At 42.0% G+C, this 20,851-nt stretch overlaps 1 protein-coding gene and 1 pseudogene across 1 annotated transcript; both read left to right on the top strand.

Annotated features, from left to right (window-relative positions):
- The first annotated feature begins 4,136 nt into the window (after positions 1 to 4,136).
- LOC139409068 (phosphatidylinositol 3-kinase regulatory subunit gamma-like) lies at positions 4,137 to 15,663 on the top strand. The gene is made up of 12 exons (XM_071153744.1): positions 4,137 to 4,712; positions 5,010 to 5,211; positions 5,877 to 5,956; positions 7,215 to 7,320; positions 7,469 to 7,567; positions 7,751 to 7,931; positions 8,241 to 8,369; positions 8,469 to 8,611; positions 8,752 to 8,928; positions 9,162 to 9,233; positions 9,336 to 9,533; positions 11,389 to 15,663. Exons 1-12 carry the CDS (start codon positions 4,589 to 4,591, stop codon positions 11,579 to 11,581), a joined length of 1,704 nt encoding a protein of 567 aa, XP_071009845.1. The 5' UTR covers positions 4,137 to 4,588; the 3' UTR covers positions 11,582 to 15,663.
- LOC139409721 (gamma-interferon-inducible lysosomal thiol reductase-like) lies at positions 14,184 to 17,271 on the top strand (annotated as a pseudogene).
- Positions 17,272 to 20,851: the final 3,580 nt, after the last annotated feature.

The raw sequence follows: 20,851 nt of genomic DNA, 5'->3' as shown, positions 1-20,851 counted from the left end.
GCCTATTTACAGCAGCTTATGTTGTACTAGTTGTTTTACAAAAATTAATTGATGTCAATTGATATATTCATGGTATAAACAAAATACAGAATTTTACATTATAAAGTTCACAAACTATAGCCTACTAAGATAAACCTGGCACAATGCTGATTGATATAGGTTATGAGCAGTGGATTGGTCTGAACCACTTTAGTAGGCCTGATGAGTTATGAGAAAACAATCAGAAAAAGTGATGGGAATATTAGATTTTGAAAAGCAAATACTTAAGATTGAATATGTAGGCAAATGCCGACGTCAGTGGACCTGTGTGAGGGATGTTATGAAGAATTAGGGAGTTTTGAAGGGGCTGATACAATGCTGTACTGTTTAGGGCAAGCAGGGCTCCTGTTACCATTTGTAACAGGGAACAACTTATTATAGCTTATTATATTGCCAACTGACCTTCAAATAGGCTATGCAATATAAGGCCATTTGGGATAATAAGCGCATCTTCATTGAAGAGTTTATTATAGGCCTATAATAGGCTAGATTAAAATACATACAGTTCCAGTCAAAAGTTCAGACACACTTACTCATTCAACGGTTTTTCTTTATTTTTACTATTTTCTACACTGTAAAATAATAGTGAAGACATCAACACTGTGAAATAACACATATGGAATAATGTAGTAACCAAAAAAGTGTTAAACAAATTAAAATATATTTTATATTTGAGATTCTTGAATGTAGCCACCCTTTGCCTTGATGACAGCTTTGCACATTCTCAACCAGCTTTATGAGGTAGTCACCTGGAATGCAATTAACAGGTGTGCCTTGTTAAAAGTCCATTAATGGAATTTCTTTCCTTCTTAATGCATTTGAGCCAATCAGTTGTGTTGTGACAAGGTAGGGGTGGTATATAAAAGATAGCCCTGTTTGGTAAAAGACCAAGTCCATATTATGTCAAGAACAGCTCAAATAAGCAAAGAGAAACGAAAGTCCATCATTGCTTTAAGACATGAAGAACAGTCAATCCGTAAAACTTCAAGAACATTGTAAGTTTCTTCAAGTGCAGTCGCAAAAACCATCAAGCGCTACGGTGTAGTAGTTTTCATTGATTTTAAACAACATCAAGGCCTATCCAGCAGCATTTATTTTTATTTATCCGTTATTTTACCAGGTAAGTTGACTGAGAACACGTTCTCATTTGCAGCAACAACCTGGGGAATAGTTACAAGGGAGAGGGTTGGTCCAAAAAATATTCCAATGTCCCAGGGCAGTGATTGGGGACATTGCCCTGTGTAGGATGCGGTCTTTTGGAGGGGACGTTAAATTGGTGTCCTGACTCTTTGTGGTCACTAAAGATCCCATGGCACTTATTGTAGGGGTGTTAACCCTGGTGTTGTGGCTAGATTCCAAATCTATCCCTCATACCATCATGGCCACCTAATCATCCCAGCTTACAAATAGCTCATTCATCCCTCACCTCTCACCTGTAACTATCCCACAGGTTGTTCCTGTAAATGAGAATGTGTTCTCAGTCAACTTACCTGGTAAAATAATGGCAAAAAAAATGCTAAAATCCTATTTGTCTTCCAGGGACTTCAGCTCATGAGTTTGTCCAGCTGTTTCCTCCTCCAGAAAATGTCCCCCCCCCACCCTTCACTTTGGGGATGTTGGTAGAGGCCATTGAGAGAAAAGGTAAGATGGCTGTGTAATATCAGAACACTGGATTCTGGGGTGTTTTAGTACAGGGAATTTGCCAAGATAAATAGCAGCATTGCCCAGAAAATATGCCACATAGTGCTTTCAATTTGGCATGAATGTATCAGTTATCCATACTTACATGTAAACCAATGCTTTGGTAGGGGATATTTTATGCATGACATGACATATGTATACATATATTTATTTAGATTTTATCATGATCGACTTCGATCCCTATGGTATAGAAACAGTGACTTTTGAAAGTGTTTATCAGCTAGGTGAGACGCTTGGGATTTGATAGGAATTCACCTTTCCGCTTACACCTCTCTACTCCTGAATACCAGTCAACCTTTCCTCCCGCCATCTGGTCTTAGACCCTTCAGACTTAGCACTCCTAAAAGGGTCTCCTTGGCCTCTGGGTAGCATGTCAAAGGCCAGGTTAGCGTTGAAACGCGCCGTGTTCCAGTTAGCGTCTCGCCCATGTGTTTTTAGCTCCGGGTGATGTATTTTGGATGTTTATATATGTGTTACTGACCCACTAATCCAGGCATGCCAGGAGAGAAGAGACTATTTCAGAAGGGTGAGTTAACTTGTGTGTGTGTGTGTGTGTGTGTGTGAGAGAGAAACTCATGCAGGTTTGGAGTGTGAGACTCTGAATAGGCCACCTGGCTCCTTGGCTGTTGGCAGTCAGAGACAGAGACAGAGCCTGAATGTCGGTAAGACCCACTTCCTCTCTTACACCTTATGTCTGCGCATGCATGCGCTGTTCTTACATTCATCTTTTGTTGAGCTACACAAGTTGGTATAGTTTGTTGCCATGTTCGGATAGAGTCATCCATTCAAATGGGATAAAAAGGGATTTACTCCCAACCCTGTGACTTCAGTGATCTGTGCTGCTGTTCATACTATAGCCTTGCCTATTGAGTTCAGTTAAATAGGTTCAATTCCAACTTAACTCGAGGGTTATTACCATGCTGCCCTTGTGACTCCCACTCCTGGAGGATCCACTGCATGCTCTATTTATCTTTGCTCAATTTCAACAGTGGGCCAATAACACAGCCTGTGTTAGTGTAGAGAAATAGGCCAGCCTGTTTAGAAACCCGGCTCTGCTGTTCTCCCCTCTAAAGACAACCCAGGGATTTTCCTGCCGTTGAAATACTTGGGTGCTCCCATTGAAATACTTTTTCGGGTCGCCTAAGTCCAAACAGTGTAAAAAAAAAAGGTTGATATATGCTGAACAAAAATATAAACGCAACATGTAAAGTGTTGGTCCCATGTTTCATGAGCTGAAATAAAAGATCCCAGAAATGTTCCATATTCACAAAAATAATATTTCTCTAAAATGTTGTGCACAAATTTGTTTACATCCTCGTTAGTGAGCATTTCTCCTTTGCCAAGAAAATCCATCCACCTGACAGGTGTGGCACATCAAGAAGCTGATTAAACAGCATGATCATTACACAAGTGCACCTTGTGTTGGGGACAATAAAAGGCCACAGATGTCTCAAGTTTTGAGGTAGCATGCAATTGGCATGCTGACTGCATGAATGTCCACCAGAGCTGTTTCCAGATAATTGAATGTTCATTTCTTTACCATAAGCATTGTTTTATAGAATTTGGCAATACGTCCAACCGGCCTCACAATCGCAGAACACGTGTAACCATGTCAGCCCAGGACCTCCACATCTGGCTTCTTCATTTGCGGGTTCGTCTTGAGACAACCGAAGAATTTCTGCACAAACGGTCAGAAACCGTCTCAGGGAAGCTCATCTGCGTGCTCGTTGTCCTCACAAGGATCTTGACCTGACTACAGTTCAACGTCGTAGCCGACTTCGGTGGGCAAATGCTCACCTTCGATAGCCACTGGCATGCTGAAGAAGTGTGCTCTTCACGGATGAATCCCGGTTTCAACTGTACCGGGAAGATGGCAGACAGCGTGTATGGCATTGTGCAACTTCACACAGCCAGTGAAGAGGAGTGGGACAACATTTCACAGGCCACATTCAACAGCCTGATCAACTCTATGTGAAGGAGGTGTCGCGCTGCATGAGGTTTCCTGATCCACGACCTTAACCTTTTTTTTTTTTTTCTTAAAGGTGTCTGTGACCAACAGATGCATATCTGTATTCCCTGTCATGTGAAATCCATAGATTAGGGCCCAATCCAGTTATTTCAATTGGCTGATTTCCTCAGAGGAACTCAGTAAAATTGGCAGTACGATTGCATTAAATGCAATAGAATTGTCTCTACGAGTTCATGTTCCGATTGATATACGTGTATATCTATAATTGCATGACAGTTTGTTTCGACTAGAGAAAGTGAACAGTGTGTGTTTTGTAAGATCTGTTTACGTGGAGAGGCTGTTCCTAGAGTTCATGTGACCTGGGACTTGCTGCATGTGCAGACAGAACAGGTGTAAGCTAGACCCCCCCACCCACCCACCCACACATACCTTTAACATGACACAGACAGATAGAACAACTCAGATTCTCCCCTCCTTGTGCTCACACATGCCAGACACTTTCCCCACAGTCTATCTGCTCAGATAGAGAGACTTCGGCCGAGCCAGGCAGGCCTTTTCAGACAGCTGTTGTTTGCTAGCTGAGGCGTGACAGAGCAGTAAACAGCACCCAGCCAGTCTGGCCTGCCTGCCTGTCGCAGCGGTGGAAGAGAAGGAGGACGTTATTTTAGGCACTCAGACACTGTCACCTGTCGTAGGACGAGTCTGGACACTGTCTCCCAGACAGCACACTTAGCCGCACCAGTAACACTTGCCACACCACAACAACACTCTCTGGAGACCTTACAACAGAACAGGAGAACCAGCGATGTACACAAACGGACTCTGCAGTGTCTGAATTAACGACTAAAGTGGTCTTTTACAGAGCACTCTGGGCCTGAGATGGGCCAGTACGACACCCAGGCTCTCTCAGAGGCGCTGATGGGATTCCTGCAGGACCTGCCATCCCCCGTCATCCCAAAGTCTATCTATCCCAGCCTGAAGACTACCCTGCAAGAGGAAGAAGGTAACAGCACCTTTAGCACTCACATGCTTCTTCATGTATCTTGTCAAGAACTGATGCAAGGAGCATATTCTACTTGGTGGCCAACAAAGCTAAGGAAAACTATTTAAATGCCATCATTGAAGCACACTATCAGGACTGTCAAAAGAATTGTGTATATTTTGGAATCCCTTAGAAATGCAAAGCAAAATATGTTAATTTGGCATTGGATAGAAAATAATGTTGCTTACTTACCATTGTGTCTCACAGCCAAGGCACTAAGATTGTCACTCAATCTCTTTGCTGGTTCTTGTATCCAAGAGTTGTCCGTCGGGGAGACAGGCAGGCGTTTGCTGAAGGCTCTGGAGCCTCCGGCTGTGCCCCTGCCAAGCCTGCATTACCTGCTCAGACACCTGGACCGAGTGGGCCAGGGCTTGGCCCACAACGGCCAGAGCTCGGCCCACAACGACCTGGACCCCCACACCCTCGCATTCCTCTTCAGCCCTCTTCTGCTCACCACTGGGTCAGTTTCACATTTAAACAAAATACTGTACCTATGTTGGTCATAAAACTTTCAGACAAAATATTTGTTTTTACTTAAACTCAAATTTAGACTAATCTTGAAGGGGGATAAAAACCTGCCATCTTCATATACGGCAGGTCCCTCTGCCACTTTCACGAGGGCTTTGTTGTGCCAGCGAGAGAGGGAGAGAGACACACTGGCCAGCCCACAGACACAGAGAGGAAGAGAATGCATTAACAGTGCCAGCATCTTCTTGAGCGCATGCTGTTGTCAGTCTACAGAGTTCTGGCTGTAGGAATGGGCCTCAGATTGAGCCAGAAAGAGATTGAAGCCATAACACCTGTCTGTTCCATAACACTATTCTCTATAGTCAGCAGAGTATACATCCCCTCAGCACCTTTCCAATGTCCCACATGTTAGTAACTGAAGTCCTATTATGGCACCCATCCATCTGGTACTAATGTAAAATATGAACCCCGCCACCCCCGTATCGCATTGAACAACTCTCTTTCCACCGTCAAATCAAAATCAAATCCAATTTATTTATATAGCCCTTGCTGATATCTCAAAGTGCTGTACAGAAACCCAGCCTAAAACCCCAAACAGCAACCGTCCTCTGAATGACTCTGAATTACTTACGTATGAGTGTATTTATTTGCGTCCAGGTCAGAAGATGGTCATCAGGTTCAGGTGCTGGAGAGGCTGCTGGTGGCGAGGGCCTGGGAGCTGGACCAGATGTCATCAGGTAAACACACAAGCTCACAACAATTTAGCACACTCACTAATGTAACCCCCTCACCAGGCTCGAATGTGACTCTCACCATATTACCTTAGAATATCTGAACATCATGGGGTATTAGGTGAGAAGGACATCTCCAATACGAATCCCTATTGTAAACTCGCTAAGGATATGACAGAGTATTAACTTCAGATAGAATGATTATAGATTTTTGTTGTTATATAAGGATGTGCTTTCCCATGCATTAAATTAAACTGAAACAGTAATTGACTCCATCAATGCAACAGACATAAGGGTAAATATGTGTATTATCACATTTTCAATGTACCACATCAAAATAAATCAAAAGAATAAACCCCAATGAGTCGTTGTCGCGCGTTGGTGCTCCAAAAACATTATGCCATACATAAAGTCCCGAAGCGCCCCACCGTTGTAGTTACCCACTACTCGTTGATATTTTCTCACTGAAGTATAGCAGTTCCCAGCAGGTGTCCTCACAAGATCCACAGCAAGCACAGCTATCAATGCCGACAGTACTCCTTAGCAGCAACAGATATCCCATGGAAACATGAACTCGTTAATCTTCCACAAGCAATTCCCTCCAGGTCTCGCACTATTCTAGGCTAACCTCGAGCTGTCAAATACCTCCACGACGCGACGGTAGCTTCAGCCTCCAAGTGTTTCTTCACAAAAATAATAATAACTCTTATCAAATCCGTATGTCCCTTCAAAACTCGGTAGATATGGGTTTTGTTCTATTTTTATCGTCTACTTTCATAGAGCTGTCAAATACCTCCACAACGCGACGGTAGCTTCAGCCTCCAAGTGTTTCTTAACAAAAAATAATAATAACTCTTATCAAATCAAATCCGTATGTCCCTTCAAAACTCGGTAGAGATGGGTTTTGTTCTATTTTTTATCGTCTTTCATAGTGTAATGACCCTGGGTTTATAAGCGCGGAAATCGACTCTGCCGTCTGAGCATACTTTTGCGGTAGACTCTCCCATTGGCCACAGCTTAACAAACTACATCAGCCTATTCACTTTAAATAAATATTTATTAAAAATAAATGCATTAATGACATTACAATGCAGGAGCAATTCGATCATCTTTTAATTCTAATACCAATTAAATATACCAAATAAACTTATACTTGGTTTTATTAAGGTTATTACACTAAAAACCCATCTTTGCCTCCTGGGTAGGTTTTGATTGGATGTCCCACTGTATTTGTAACACCACCACCTATTGATTTGTTTGACAGCCCTACCTTCCAAGCCTTCCAAAACCAAAGCCATGGCATCTTCTGTCGTCAATGGGGATGGCAGCAAGATGGCTGATGCAGAGTGGTACTGGGGAGACATTTCCAGGTAAAATGTATAAATAATGGATATCCACACTTGGTTATTTACAGTTGAAATCACAATCTTCTGTTTCAAGAAGAAAATATTGTCACTCGTCTTACTCAACCATCTTTAATTACATAATCATGCTATATATTTGTATAAATTTTTCCAGAGATGAGGTGAATGACAAGATGAGAGACACACCAGATGGCACTTTCTTGGTCCGAGATGCCTCAAGCAAGGTGCAAGGAGAATATACATTGACTCTCAGGTAAGAGTATTAATAATGAAGTCTTTCTAAAAGTGACTATTTTGTCCCTCCTAAAATACACTCCAAGTTTGAGCTTGCCTAGTCACTCATTTGAAGTGCAATGGCATTTTACCACTTTGGATAGCTTCCAGAGTCTTTCACAGAACCTCAGTAATGTTGCACAACGTCTCGGGACTTTTCTAGGAAAGGAGGAAACAACCAGCTGATCAAGATCTTCCACCAAGGAGGCAAGTACGGCTTCTCTGAGCCGCTGACCTTTGCTTCTGTGGTGGAACTCATCCTGTATTATCACCACGAGTCGCTGGCCCAGTACAACCCCAAGCTGGACTCACGGCTACTGTACCCAATCTCCAAATATCAGCAGGTAGGCTCATTCTGTTATTATTATTATAGTGTTCTGTATCCTGTTCTGAAGGGACTCAGTCTTGGTTTGGCTTCTGGGCCATATCTTAATGGGACTCCTTGGTTTTTAAACAGAGATGTTATAAGAGATAAGGAATGTAGCCTTCGAACAAGCTTGTCTGAAATGTCCCCAAACAATTCTGTTTAGGTGAGAACAGTTTGCTTGCTGCCCTTCTCTATTTGAAATGCACTGAGCCCATATTGAATGCACTTTATCTCAACATCTCAAGTGCTGTGGTCAGTTAGTGACTTGTGTCTCTGTTGTTTCCAGGATCAGGTGGTGAAAGGGGACAGCGTGGAAGCAGTAGGAGAGCAACTGAAGGTGAACACAACTGAACACTGCCAGGAGACGAGCCGGGAATATGACGTCTTGTATGAAGAGTATACTCGCACCTCTCAGGTACATATCCAACACTTATGTTTTTCACTGTCCCATTTGGGTCTGGGCTCCATAGTATTTGAAATGAGCACAATATCGTCTGTTTTCCCTGTACTTCAGGAGTTACAGATGAACCGCACGGCCATCGAGGCCTTCAACGAGACCATCAAGGTCTCAGAGGAGCAGTGCGAGACCCAAGAAGGCTATAGCAAGGAGAACATTGACCAGTTCCTCAGGGAGGGAAACAGCAAAGATACTGAGAGGTATCCACAATACATTGCTTGCTCTAGGATTTTCCTGTTGTGATACAGGCTTTGAACTAGCCCTCTGATTGACTATCAAGCTGGTCGTGATCAGGATTTTAAAGTGGGGGACCTAACAATGTTGCCGCTCCATCTCCCAGAATCCAAAGTAATTGGGATAAGCTGAAGTCGCGGGTGACTGAGATCCATGACAGGAAGAGGAAGCTAGGGCAGGACCTGAAGGAGCATGCGATGGACAACCGAGAGATCGATAAGAAGATGAGTAGCCTGAAAACGGACCTCGTGCAGCTGAAAAAGATTAGAGACCAGTACCTGGTGTAAGTTATACCCTTCTACCACACACACACACACACACACACACACACACACACACACACACACACACACACACACACACACACACACACACACACACACACACACACACACACACACACACACACACACACACACACACACACACACACACACACACACACACACACACACACACACACAGCAATATTTAGGAACATGGCAGTCCAACAGTTTGCTTGTGTTAACGTCCCAGGTGGCTCAATCAGAAGGGCACCAGACAGAAGAAGATTAACGAGTGGCTGGGGATCAAAAATGACATGGAAGAGTGAGTGAAACCAATGTGGCCATTAGCCAGTTGTAATGTATTACCACGTATTATCATGTCGTATCGTGCATCGTATTGACACTGGTTTCCTCCCCATGTCAGCCGTTCCTCCCCTCTACCTCCCAGCCTGTATTCTCTGGTAGATGAGGAGGAAGACCTGCCGCACCTCGACGAGCGCACTTGGTACGTGGGTGACATCACGCGCAGCCAAGCCGAGGAGTTGCTGAGGGGAAAGGGTGACGGCACTTTCCTGATCCGAGACAGCCAGTCCCAGAAGGGCTCCTACGCCTGCTCTGTAGTGTGAGTCCCGTTAGCCTGACCTAGGGTCTGCAAAGCCTTGTTAACACTGGCAGTTTGAAGTGACTCAAATCTGTTTTTTTTTGCATATTAGGGCTGGGAATTTACGATACAATATTATGATGATAGTTAAGTGCTGATACGATATGTATTGCGATTCTCACAATTCTATATGTATTGTGATTCAATACTGTGATTTTATTGCAATTCAATGTTACAAAATATTGCTTCTGCAGAGTGGCAAGAGAGAGCCATGAGAAAACAAGTTTAGCTCAGTCATGGAAATAAAAGTGCTGAAAACATATTGGGTCCCTATTTAAAAAGAAGATGGAGAACAGGCTATGCAGGAAGAATACTGGCATTTTGGTGCAGGTACAGAAAACTAGCGCAAACATAATATTGCGATATTGCCAAAACAATACGATATATAATCAAAAATAATATCATCAAAAATAATATCCGATATGTAACCACCTTCGTAGGTGGTTTAAAATCAGATACCAATCTGATTCCTGGCCATGCGACTTGTGTCTGTACGGTCAAATCTAATTTTTTTGCCCTTGTGTGGTTTTTAGACTGTTATTTGGCATATATTGTTGCTTGCTAGCTACTCTGTTGACAGTTTGACAATAACATGTGGTATCTAACTAGCTTGTTAATCGTTTACAAACAAATTAGTGAATGTGCTAGAAAGCTGAACAGCTACCTAGCTAGCTAGTTGACTGCTGTGGCTAGCCAAAAAGGACTTGTTTTGAAAGTTCATCTTATCCTTTGAGGCTTGACATGTTTTCTTTCACTATCATTTTGAACATTCAAAGCAACTGGGAGACGTCCATGGCAGGCATTGTTGTCACCACCTTAGCTAGATACATCATTTCTGAGTGATAGGAAGCACGAGCACCACCACCAATCAGCCTACACCACTGCACACATACCCCGTCATTAGGATTACATCTAGCATAGCCATGTCAGCAAATGACTGCTGTATGAACACACACAAATGCAATTTGGTCACTTGTAACTTGCTGTTTGACAGTCAGTATTCCAAAACAGATTTGAAAAACAAAACTGATTTGAGCATTAAGGCTTGCCGTGTGGACAAGGCTTTAGTGAACACAGAATGATTCAGGTTGGAATATGACTAGACAGTTGGATGGGGTTTAGCCAGGTTTATCAGATGTTTTCCGGCCTCACCTGCCGAGATGCTGAAAATCTCAAATGCATAGGAAATATCGGGACCATCTAAAAACATGGTTGGTCAATCTTATCCTCAAAGGGCCGTTATGGGTGCAGGCTTTTGTTCCAGCAAGCAGTAACACAACTGATTCAGCTCGTCCAGACCTATGGGATTGCAGAACATGGTATTGGTATTTATTTATTTTGATCCAAAGCCGCGAATGAGTGCTGCTAAAAGCTTTGCGCTGCCAAATAGCCTACAAAATATGCCTAACCTAAACATACATTTAGTTGCCTAAATAAACCAGTACAGTTCATAAGTAAATTAATAAATAGCTCAGGTCTGGAAAACACTGTGGTAAATAAAGCAATTATTTTTGCGGGAGGAGGGAGAGAAACCAAAAGCATAGCCAGCGTTCTACCTCCCCCTTGTGATAGTGTGGCGCAATGACAGAACGAGGCAATTTACCACAATCTGCCACCATCTACCAGAAACACGTCGCAGCGTAAGGAACCACTGTAGCAGGAACGTTTATGGCGTGTAGATCTTGATAGTAGTCCACTTCTGAGGTCTTGAAAAACATTTGACAAACTGTGGTTTTGGGGTGAAATATCACTTTTACTGCTGTGTTGTCGGCTAACTAAAGGTTCTGTTCTTGACTTCACATATCTGTACATGCAGTGTGGACGGGGACATCAAGCACTGTGTGATATTCAAGACCTCCACGGGCTACGGCTTTGCCGAGCCCTACGACCTGTACAGCTCCCTGAGAGAGCTGGTGCTTCACTATAGACACACCTCCCTGGTCCAGCACAATGACTTGCTGAATGTAACTCTGGCATGTCCTGTCCTAACCCAGCGGCAACCCAGATGAGACGCAAGATAACCCGGACAGGGCCTGGCACACACAGAGGAAACACACAGAACTCACAAAGACCACAAACCCTCACTTTTCCCATACAAGAAAACAAAAAAGCAAACAGCTTTCTGCGCGTTGGGTTTGAGAGGAGGGGGAGGGCGGAGTGGATTTTGACATGGAAGAGCACATTCACTTGTTCTATTTTTGTTAAATCTCTACAACTCTACACCGTTTTTTGGAGAAACATATTTCAATCTCTAAAAGTAATTGCTGTAGATTCTTTTGAAATCGACTTTGAAATGTATTTCTTTATTTTTCTGTTACTTTTTTCTACAGTTAAAGAGGGGCTTTTTTGCGAGAGGGTTTGATATTCAAGACATGGAGAACAAAAAGACCTGCCAGCGCTTTTCTGTTTACATTAATCCTTGCTCACATTGTCCACTGTGGTAAAATGCTTAAAGGGATTCTCCTGTACTTTTGACTACTTTTTAGCCAGTAGTTCTGAAAAGCGCTCACAAGCCAAAATTGCGTACTACGTCTATGTGCACCACTTCATTCCTTTCTGTCTTGCTCATTTGCAACATGCTAGCTGTTACTGACATGGCGAGGGGCTGAAGCTCATTGGTTGAACTCAAATTACTAGGGGGCTTGCACAGGAGGGGGGGGATTTTGGGGAAAATGGCGCAGCACAGCTTCCAGAAAAACAGTTGTTTTCAAACTAGGGATTTTGTGGCTAATTGAGGGAGAACAGTAATTATTAACTGTCAATGTTTTATTTCTTTACTTCAAGTACATATTAATACAAACACAAAATCCACAGTGTTGGGTAGCACACATACACAAAGAAAGCATTCTATCTGCTCTCTATGTAACCTTTCATGCTATGTGCCCTTTCACAGTAGAACATGGTGGAACACTTGGTGGTGAAAGTGCCTTCTGTTCTAATCCTCTGTCTTCCATTATTTCTCTGTAAATCAGAGTCCGTGTGGATGCCTGGCCCCAATCAGATGCCAAGTGTTTTGTACAGCACTGTGTGTGAAACTGGAAATCTGAAACGGACCTCACTATTGATGGCCTTAGAGCAGATGGGCAACTCCCTCAGAGTTGTACCTGGCACTACTGCCACTGCCTGCTCAGAGTGCACACTTCTGGTTTCCCAGGTCTCAATCAGTTGCTGATTTAAAGGAAAGGCACTATGAAGACGAAACTTGCCCACCCCTGCATTAGTGTGTGTATGATGGTGGTGTTGGAATTGTCCATGTTGAAAATGGATTTATGTTCACATTTTTCGAGTCGATCATTGGTAAATCTCGTCGGGGGATGAGTTGCTTTCTGTTGACATTAGGTTATGTATGCTGTATGAACTGAGGTATTTGTCAGTCTCTCGTTAAGGTATAAGTAGCCTATTTCAATGATTCAAAACGCATTTTCCTTAATTGGACCTTACCTGACACACTTTATGAATGCACTTATTTCTCAGGACACAAGCTTCCAAATCTGTTTTGTGATGCTAACATACACAAGATATTCTTGTTAGATTTCGAACAAACTACTTTGACAAACTGATTAGTACTATGCAGCGAGTTCGGAGACCACTTGATGACGCCTCGTTATCGACATTGATAACCCTCACATTTGTTGTGTATGAATCAGAACTTTAAACAAGACTAGAGGAGGTATTGAGGTAGAAATCCAACGGCAGTGACACAGAAGGTCATAAATCATTAGCTTTTGCACGCAAGAATCTCACTTGATTTAGAGATCTTGTATGGTATTATTATCATGTTTCTAACCTAACCAGAAGCAGGGGTGACGTGGTTATTGGTGCTAGAAGTGGACGATGTCTTGTATAGTATGATGACATTGCATTGGTGCATTTTATTGCTCACTATTAGGAGTGATTCAATTGCCCAGCATGTTGGGATTGGTGAAAATGTACGTTTTATAACGGTCAACATCGTTTGTTTTGTGTGTTATGTTAATCTGGTAAACCTGTTTCTTATGTGTATCTGGTAGTTAGGAGAAAAGGTCTCTTTGGAGAGAGATGACAGATGAATAGTCTGTGTACTATTTACTGAACATAGCATTTCAGCCAGAGTCCTGCTCAGTTAGGCTACCCTTCAGGTCAAAGGATCTTTGAAAACTGTGAGATTGCATTTTTTGGGGGGGGCATGTGAGAGAGTACTGTATGTAAATAGAGAGAGCAATCCCCCAAAAGTTTCCGGTTGATTTTGAAATTGCACTTGCAGTGTAAGACCATGCTTGTTCTCCAACGTGTAGACAGTCTTTTCAACGTGAGCCAGGCTCAGAGGAATTGTTATATATCTCCCCTGGCCTTTTCTGTGTGCTTGGGCCCATATTGGAGATTATGACTATCGTCCATTGATTGCCCCACAGACTGTTATGACAGTGCAGCATAAAACACCAAACGCTTCTTCAGCTTGTGAGAGAAAGTGTGTGAGTGGGTAAATGTTTGAGGTTTGAGTCAGGAGGTTGCCTTGCCAATATTTATCATCTGGAACTGTAAATGCACCACAAAGACATTAATATGTTTCAGGAGTTTTATTACAATTGGACTTGAACATGCTCATTTATTTATTTACAATAACCGGCTATGATGGGTCAGGAACACTCCTCATCGTGGACATCTCATTCATTGTAAGACAAGGATGGCATCATTGAAGAGGCACTTTTAAGGGTCTGTTTGAAATGGGTTTTTATGAAAGGCCGTTAAACCCGTCTGTGTTTCAGTGTTTTTGTTATTTGTTCATCATAACCTGAACAGATTTCATTGAAGAAGCTAATATGATTTTTTTGGATCTTCTTTACATTTACATTTAATGTGTTTACAATCTCTAAATAAGCAAATAGATTAAAAAGACTGTTTTCTAACGATCTATTTGTCTGCTCAAAAGCATATCTAGAATGAAATTCTGTCGTAGTGTTTGTTGTATCTTGACTTTCAAATGTTTTTAAGACTGCTTGGTTTTTAACTTCTGCATTTGTGAAACTGTAATTTATACAACCTTGACATAGGTTGGAGTTAAGTACTTTGAAACATGGAAACCCCCCCCAAAACATTGCAAAATGCACTTTAAAATTGACTGTAAGCAACATTAGTCCAACTTTGTAAAATTGTTATTGCATTACTTTCTGGCTGCACATAAACAATGGTATGTTTTCATGTTGTATTTGTTAGACTGGTAGTTTTGTATAGGACTAAATTAACCATTTATTAAAAAGAGTATAGTTGTCAAAATACCTTTTTGTTGACATTTTTACCGACAGTTTTCTGAGAAAAGTAATCCCTTGCTCAGAAGGCAATTGAGTGTAAACGTTGGGAGAATTGTGATATCTACTGTCAAAATGTGGTCAGATGGTCTATGATGTTCCTCACTGTTGTCTTGGCAATTTTCTGTGAAGTTAGTCACTACTGATGATGGACTGCTTTATTTAGGTACTGCTTTGATGTTGTGACTGTATGTATGTTATTAATTATCTATTAGATAATTAATCAATCAATTAAGAAGGCTTTTACTCTGGCCTAAGTTTTACGTTTGTTCTTCTGTTTGTTTTGCCAACCAATTTGTCTCTACGTAAAGAGAAGTGGTTGAAGAGATGATATGGCTGTTGTAATTGCTGTGGGATGTCCAATGAGAGAGTTTGGCTTCTCAAGTGGTCACAAAAATCCATCTCGTTAGCACATCCTGAGGATGATCGTAATCATTGGTGGGAGGAGCTCCAACCCACTGGCTTTTCAAATTGGTCAGAGTGTTGTCTGAGATAAGTGTCAAGGAAGGGCTTTGGCTTCAGTACCTGTAAGCAACATGACGTTTGCACCTGTATTTGTCTTTTTCTTCTGCTCTACTTTCAAGAAATCCCAAGGAAAGTCGAAGCCCAAACCGGCTTGTGAATGGGTCATCAAGGATGATCATCAAGTTTGAATAACTGCACTGAGACATTATTATAATGACAACTGCTGGGCTCAGTTTAGGTTTGTTTTATCAAATCTATTCAAGATTTTTTTTTCTCTTGATTCTGGCTTGAAGTATTTCATCTGTCGCAGTTGAATGATTAAAGTGTCATTTTCTACTAAATCAAATGTCCTTTTTGTGTGTAATATCACCAAGCATTAAGACATTCTCCTGCAATATGGAGCTGGGGGCCAGACTCTGGTTTTCACACATTGACACATTACACAGTTTTTACAGCATGTACTGTTTGCTGTCAATTATTAGTATCTTTCATACACATTTTATCCTTGTGACCCATTCCATACATCTGTTTGCCATGAACATCCAGGAGGAGGGACTTTGCTATAAAATGCTGTGGTATAGTCCTGCTGGGCTCTCAACGAATCACCAATGGGGGGGGGCTAGTTGACAAGCTCCATTACTCCATTACTTGACAAGCTCCATTACTAGAGCTCAATGCCACCAGGCCCAACTTGGCGGTACCCCGAGTGGAGGTGACCCTGTACTATGAGAGCCTGTGTCCAGGCTGCAGGGCCTTCCTCCCCCAGCAGCTCTTCCCCACCTGGGCCATGCTCCACGACATCGTGGACGTCAAATTGGTGCCCTACGGAAATGCACAGGTAGGCCTCTTCTCGAAGTGGAGAGCACTGGGTCAGGTTCAGTAGGGCACATTTTAAAAAGTGAAGTTCAGTCTTATTCCTGGTGTTCTTTCACGGGAGCTTCCCTCAGGGAATTCTCCCTTCACCTGTCAACATGGAGAACCAGAGTGTCATGGTAACATAATTGAGGTGTGCCTGCCAATCAAATGGAAAACTGCTTGTAACCTGAAATATTGTTCATTCATGATTTCATACCTTCCGCTTAGGCATGTTTTCTACATTCAGTGGGTCGGTACTCAGCATTCCAAGTAATTTACTGCATGGAATCTGCAGCTAACGTTCTTGATGCTGCCCAACCTGTGAGTATTGTACTGTTTTTAACTTCATGTTTTAGCTGTTGCATTTTTCGTCATTCAAAATGCATTTGTGCACTTGTTTACATCAAGGGCTCTGGTTGCATTCTGTTCTCCTCTAGTGCTTACAGCTGCACGTCCCCTCCATGATGTGGGACAGTGTAACGTCCTGTGAGTAGGGAGAGCTCGGCTTCAAACTGATGCATGAGAACGCCCTGAAGACCAAAGCTCTCAGTCCGGCCAAAACACACGTCCCCTGGGTGACTATTAATGGGGTAAGAAGACCGTGCCGGGACTGAAACTAGGTGCACAATGTAGATAACATGGCTATAGTACAACCAGGGGTGAGTATCTACTGTTTATCAACAATGGGGTTACCGAGTAATGTTTTTTTGACAGGATACAGTGCTACTTAAAACTCTTAAGTGTATAGCCAGCCGGTCATGCAATTAAACACAGTGCCGATGTCAAGCCTGTACATTGACATTCCACTTCCTCCTCCTTTGCTGCTTTGCAGGAATACACAGATGACTTTCAGGACAAAGCAATATCTTCGCTTTTCAACTTGGTCTGCAAAATGTACAAGGTGAGTGGCAGGGGGGTTACTGGTCCTTGTTTGAGGTTTAATATGAATTACATTTAAAGTCATAAACTGTGGTCAACATGTACTTGGTCATGGGCTGAGCTAAAATTTAATGACCACCCATATTTGTCCACGGGGAGGTAAGCCCCCTGCCTGTACTGGGGCACAGAAGAAACTAGACACGCGTTTGTACTGAAACCAACAGTCATGTTTTGAAATATTTTGTTACAATATAAGTACCAGCTTCCCTGATTAACTTGAATGGTCTTTCAAAAACATCAGTTGCTGAACTGTATTTCATGAATTGAACGATTTAAATATATATATATATATTGTCAGTGTGATTCTACAATACTGTGTTAAATAACTCCCTATGTATTGATAAATAAACCCAATGCTAACAAATTGAGGTTCATTGTTTTGTATGAACAGTTTGTAAATATCTTTCAAGCCTTCATCCAGAAAGCTTAACCCTCAAGCTACCAACATATTTGACATGCATCGATGACCAACTTGGGGTCATTTTGAAGCTATTGGAAAAAGCAACAATCATGGCAGAATATCAACTTCTTGTCAACATCATTAGACATGTAATGTTATCTGTGGAAAAACTTTTGACTTATTTTAAAATTAATTTGCATATCCTGGAGAACAATGTTCCTTTTATGTGCAGCTTTTTTCAAAAGTACAGGTAACATAGTGTCTAAATATGGTTTTGGGCCACCACAAGCCGCTAGAACAGCTTCAATGCGCCTTGAGGTAGATTCTACAAGTAATTCTATAGTTTGGTTGAAAATGCTATTTTAGGCACTGCTACAAAAAAGTGTTATTGCGTTGATCTGGTGACTGACACACCCTTTAAACACCGTATGGTCCTTTTGAGACCCCTCTTTCAAAGTCATAAATCTCTTTTTCTAGCAATGGCAGCCAAAAGACTGGGCACAACCTAATTTTTTTGCACACGTTTGTTAGCCTTTCTCCTTTGCCAAGATAATCCATCCACCTAACTGGTGTGGCATATCAAGAAGCTGATATAACATCATGATCATTACACAGGTTCACCTTGTGCTGGGGACAAGGCCATTCTAAAATGTGCCGTTTTGTCACAAAACACAATGCCACAGATGTCTTAAGCGTGATCATTGCACAGGTGCACCTTGTGTTGGGGACAATAAAAGGCCACATATGTCTCAAGTTGAGAGGAATGTCCACCACAGCTGTAGCCAGAGAATTGAATGTTCATTTCTCTACCATAAACTGCCTCCAATGTCTTTTTAGAAAATTTGACAGTATGTCCAACCGGCCTCTCAACCGCAGACCATGTGTAACCACGCCAGCACAGGACCTCATCTGCCTTCTTCACCTGCGGAATTGTCTGAGACCAGCCCCCCGGAAGTATTTCTGTCTTTAATAAAGCTCTTTAGTGGGGAAAAACTCCTGATTGACTGGGCCTTGCTCCCAAGTGGGTGGGCCTATGCTTCCCCAGGCCCACCCACGGCTGTGCCCATGCACAGTCATGTGAAATCCATAGATTGGGGCCAATCAATTGACTGATTTCCTTATGAACTCTAACTCAATAAAATCGTTAATTGTTGAATGTTGCGTTTTATATTTTTGTTCAGTATAAGTGTTTCTAAAATCCTCAATGGGGAAAAATAATTGGAAACATTTCCTTGTTTGACCTCTAGATTTTATGGGTATTATGACTCATACTGTGGTTGGTTATTTGAAACAGCTGTATAGTGCTTGGGTAAAAAACAAAACGTGCCCCCAGGGTGGTGCCCCAGGACAGAGTTTGGGAAACCCTGCTCTTTAGAGCCCTAAATCTAGACCCAACCAAGATTTATTATATTGAAAAGATAGTCGAAGTGATGGCTCTAACAATGGAAATGTCCTCAAAAATGGAAGGCAGGCAGGAGGAGGCGAGATCAGGTGGGACCAGTGGCGACTCGTCATTCAGGGCGTTTTGAGCGGCACACATAGGTGGGCTTGCCTGTTTTGCTTGTTATTTTGCCATTAATAGATGTCACATATCAGTTTGCGAACAATGTAAAAAAAAAAAAGTCAGTTCACAGGCAGCTCCAAAATGCAGGTGTTTCAGCCTAGCTCAGTGCTTTGTGGTGGTGGGGCTAACCAGCAGAAATACAGAGCGTTGCACCTGATTGGCTCTGTTTTCTGTCACTCATGGGACAGTACGTCATCCCCCATTCTAAGGTTAGAGCTTTTACATTTATCCCCTTGGGTTCTGCCATTGAGTTATATTAGAAGTGCCCATCCAAAAAGGCTCAAGGTCATTGGCCACAGAATGACATCAAATGAGTCGTTTGGAAGGAATCAGTGGCTAACTGCAAGCGTTGCAAAGAAACCACTAAAGTTAGCCTGCTATTCAATTGAGTGGCTTTTTTAAAAAAAATGTAGTTCCCACCATAAATCCAAAGAATGCCAGACTTTGACAAAGGACCGCTAGGAGTCCAACAATGTAATGTATGCTGCTGCGTAAATGATGTAATATGCAAGGGAGAAATGTATACTGTAGCTAAGTAATACTAAGTGTATGTTGGGCTACTAACAGTTTACTACACATGTGCCTCACGCTAATATGTTGGTCTATTTTCACCAATGCGGTATTGTAAACACACTGGCTACTTTTTTTGTACAGCTTTGACAGTGCTACTGATAGAAGTGGTGGTGCTTGGCTTGCACGTGCAAATTCAGCACACACAACATTCTATAATATAATTGTGTGTTTTACGTGTTAAATTAAAAGCCTATTTAAAACACGAAAATAGTGTTATATGACGTGTATCTTTTTTGACACGCAAAGACCCAAACGACGTTCAATGTCCCTCACGCTAATAATTTGGTCTATTTTTCACCTCTTAATTTCACCTGCTATTCTAACTTGGTGGTGCACAAATAGCCTATAAACTGTTTTAGATAAATGTAATAATCGATTATTGTAAGAGCTTTCATTGTCTGTTTATATGCCCCGTGTGTTTATCCAACGGTTCTGACGTGTACAGGGAAAAGACTGTAAGAACAGCCCATGTTCTGAATTCTGTCGCTGTACATTTCAAAAGTGCTGAACAAGTAGTTATATTGACTACGTCCGTGGTCGCTTTCTCATTGATGTATTAACTGAAATTAAGGATGGCCTCTTATCTGCGTACATCTCAATTGTCAGTATGTGTAGTGGTTTTGCTGACATTGCGTCCCACTTTTTTGTTGTTGTTTGCCCCATCAATATTTACATGCTAAAATCGCCACTGGGTGGGACCATTCTAGACAATAAGAGCATACACAAATGCGATATAAAGTTGCCGAAATGCCATGCGTCTACTTATATCAGTGCATTCGTAACAAACTAACTATCCCGATTCGTCTACTTTATTCGATCAAAAAAAATCCTCACGTAGCAAATTAGCAATTGCATTTTTCGTTGACCTCCATGCAAAAAAAATTTCACTTCGCGGTCTTATTTTCGTGGACAGACTTGGGGCTTCGTAAATCCATGGCTTAATAATAAAAAATAATTAAAAAGTATGCTATGCAGTTGTCGGTTAACGCTGAGCGACACAAGCAGCAGTTTACGGTGAATGATCTCTGCACACGCAGGTACACTACCTTTGAAAGCTGCATTGCAAATAATATCTCGCGTTCAAATTGACATGTAGAATAATGCTTGAATCAAAGATTAGGACGGGATTCAATAAAACAGAAATGAACTATTTGCGCACAGACAGATTTAAGAATATGCACAAAAATGATCCATTTAA

Source organism: Oncorhynchus clarkii, chromosome 5 (assembly GCF_045791955.1).
Source record: "Oncorhynchus clarkii lewisi isolate Uvic-CL-2024 chromosome 5, UVic_Ocla_1.0, whole genome shotgun sequence".
Lineage (NCBI taxonomy): Eukaryota > Metazoa > Chordata > Actinopteri > Salmoniformes > Salmonidae > Oncorhynchus > Oncorhynchus clarkii.
Note: the sequence above shows the minus strand (reverse complement) of the source record. Positions and strands in the feature narration are given on the sequence as shown.

Excerpts from the sequence above, each read along its gene's own strand:
- LOC139409068 (XM_071153744.1), top strand. The coding sequence starts at position 4,589 with ATGGGCCAGTACGACACCCAGGCTCTCTCAGAGGCGCTGATGGGATTC. Across the intron at positions 8,929-9,161 it reads ATTAGAGACCAGTACCTGGT|GTGGCTCAATCAGAAGGGCA; the intron begins GTAAGTTATACC and ends TTAACGTCCCAG. Across the intron at positions 9,534-11,388 it reads TCCTACGCCTGCTCTGTAGT|TGTGGACGGGGACATCAAGC; the intron begins GTGAGTCCCGTT and ends CTGTACATGCAG.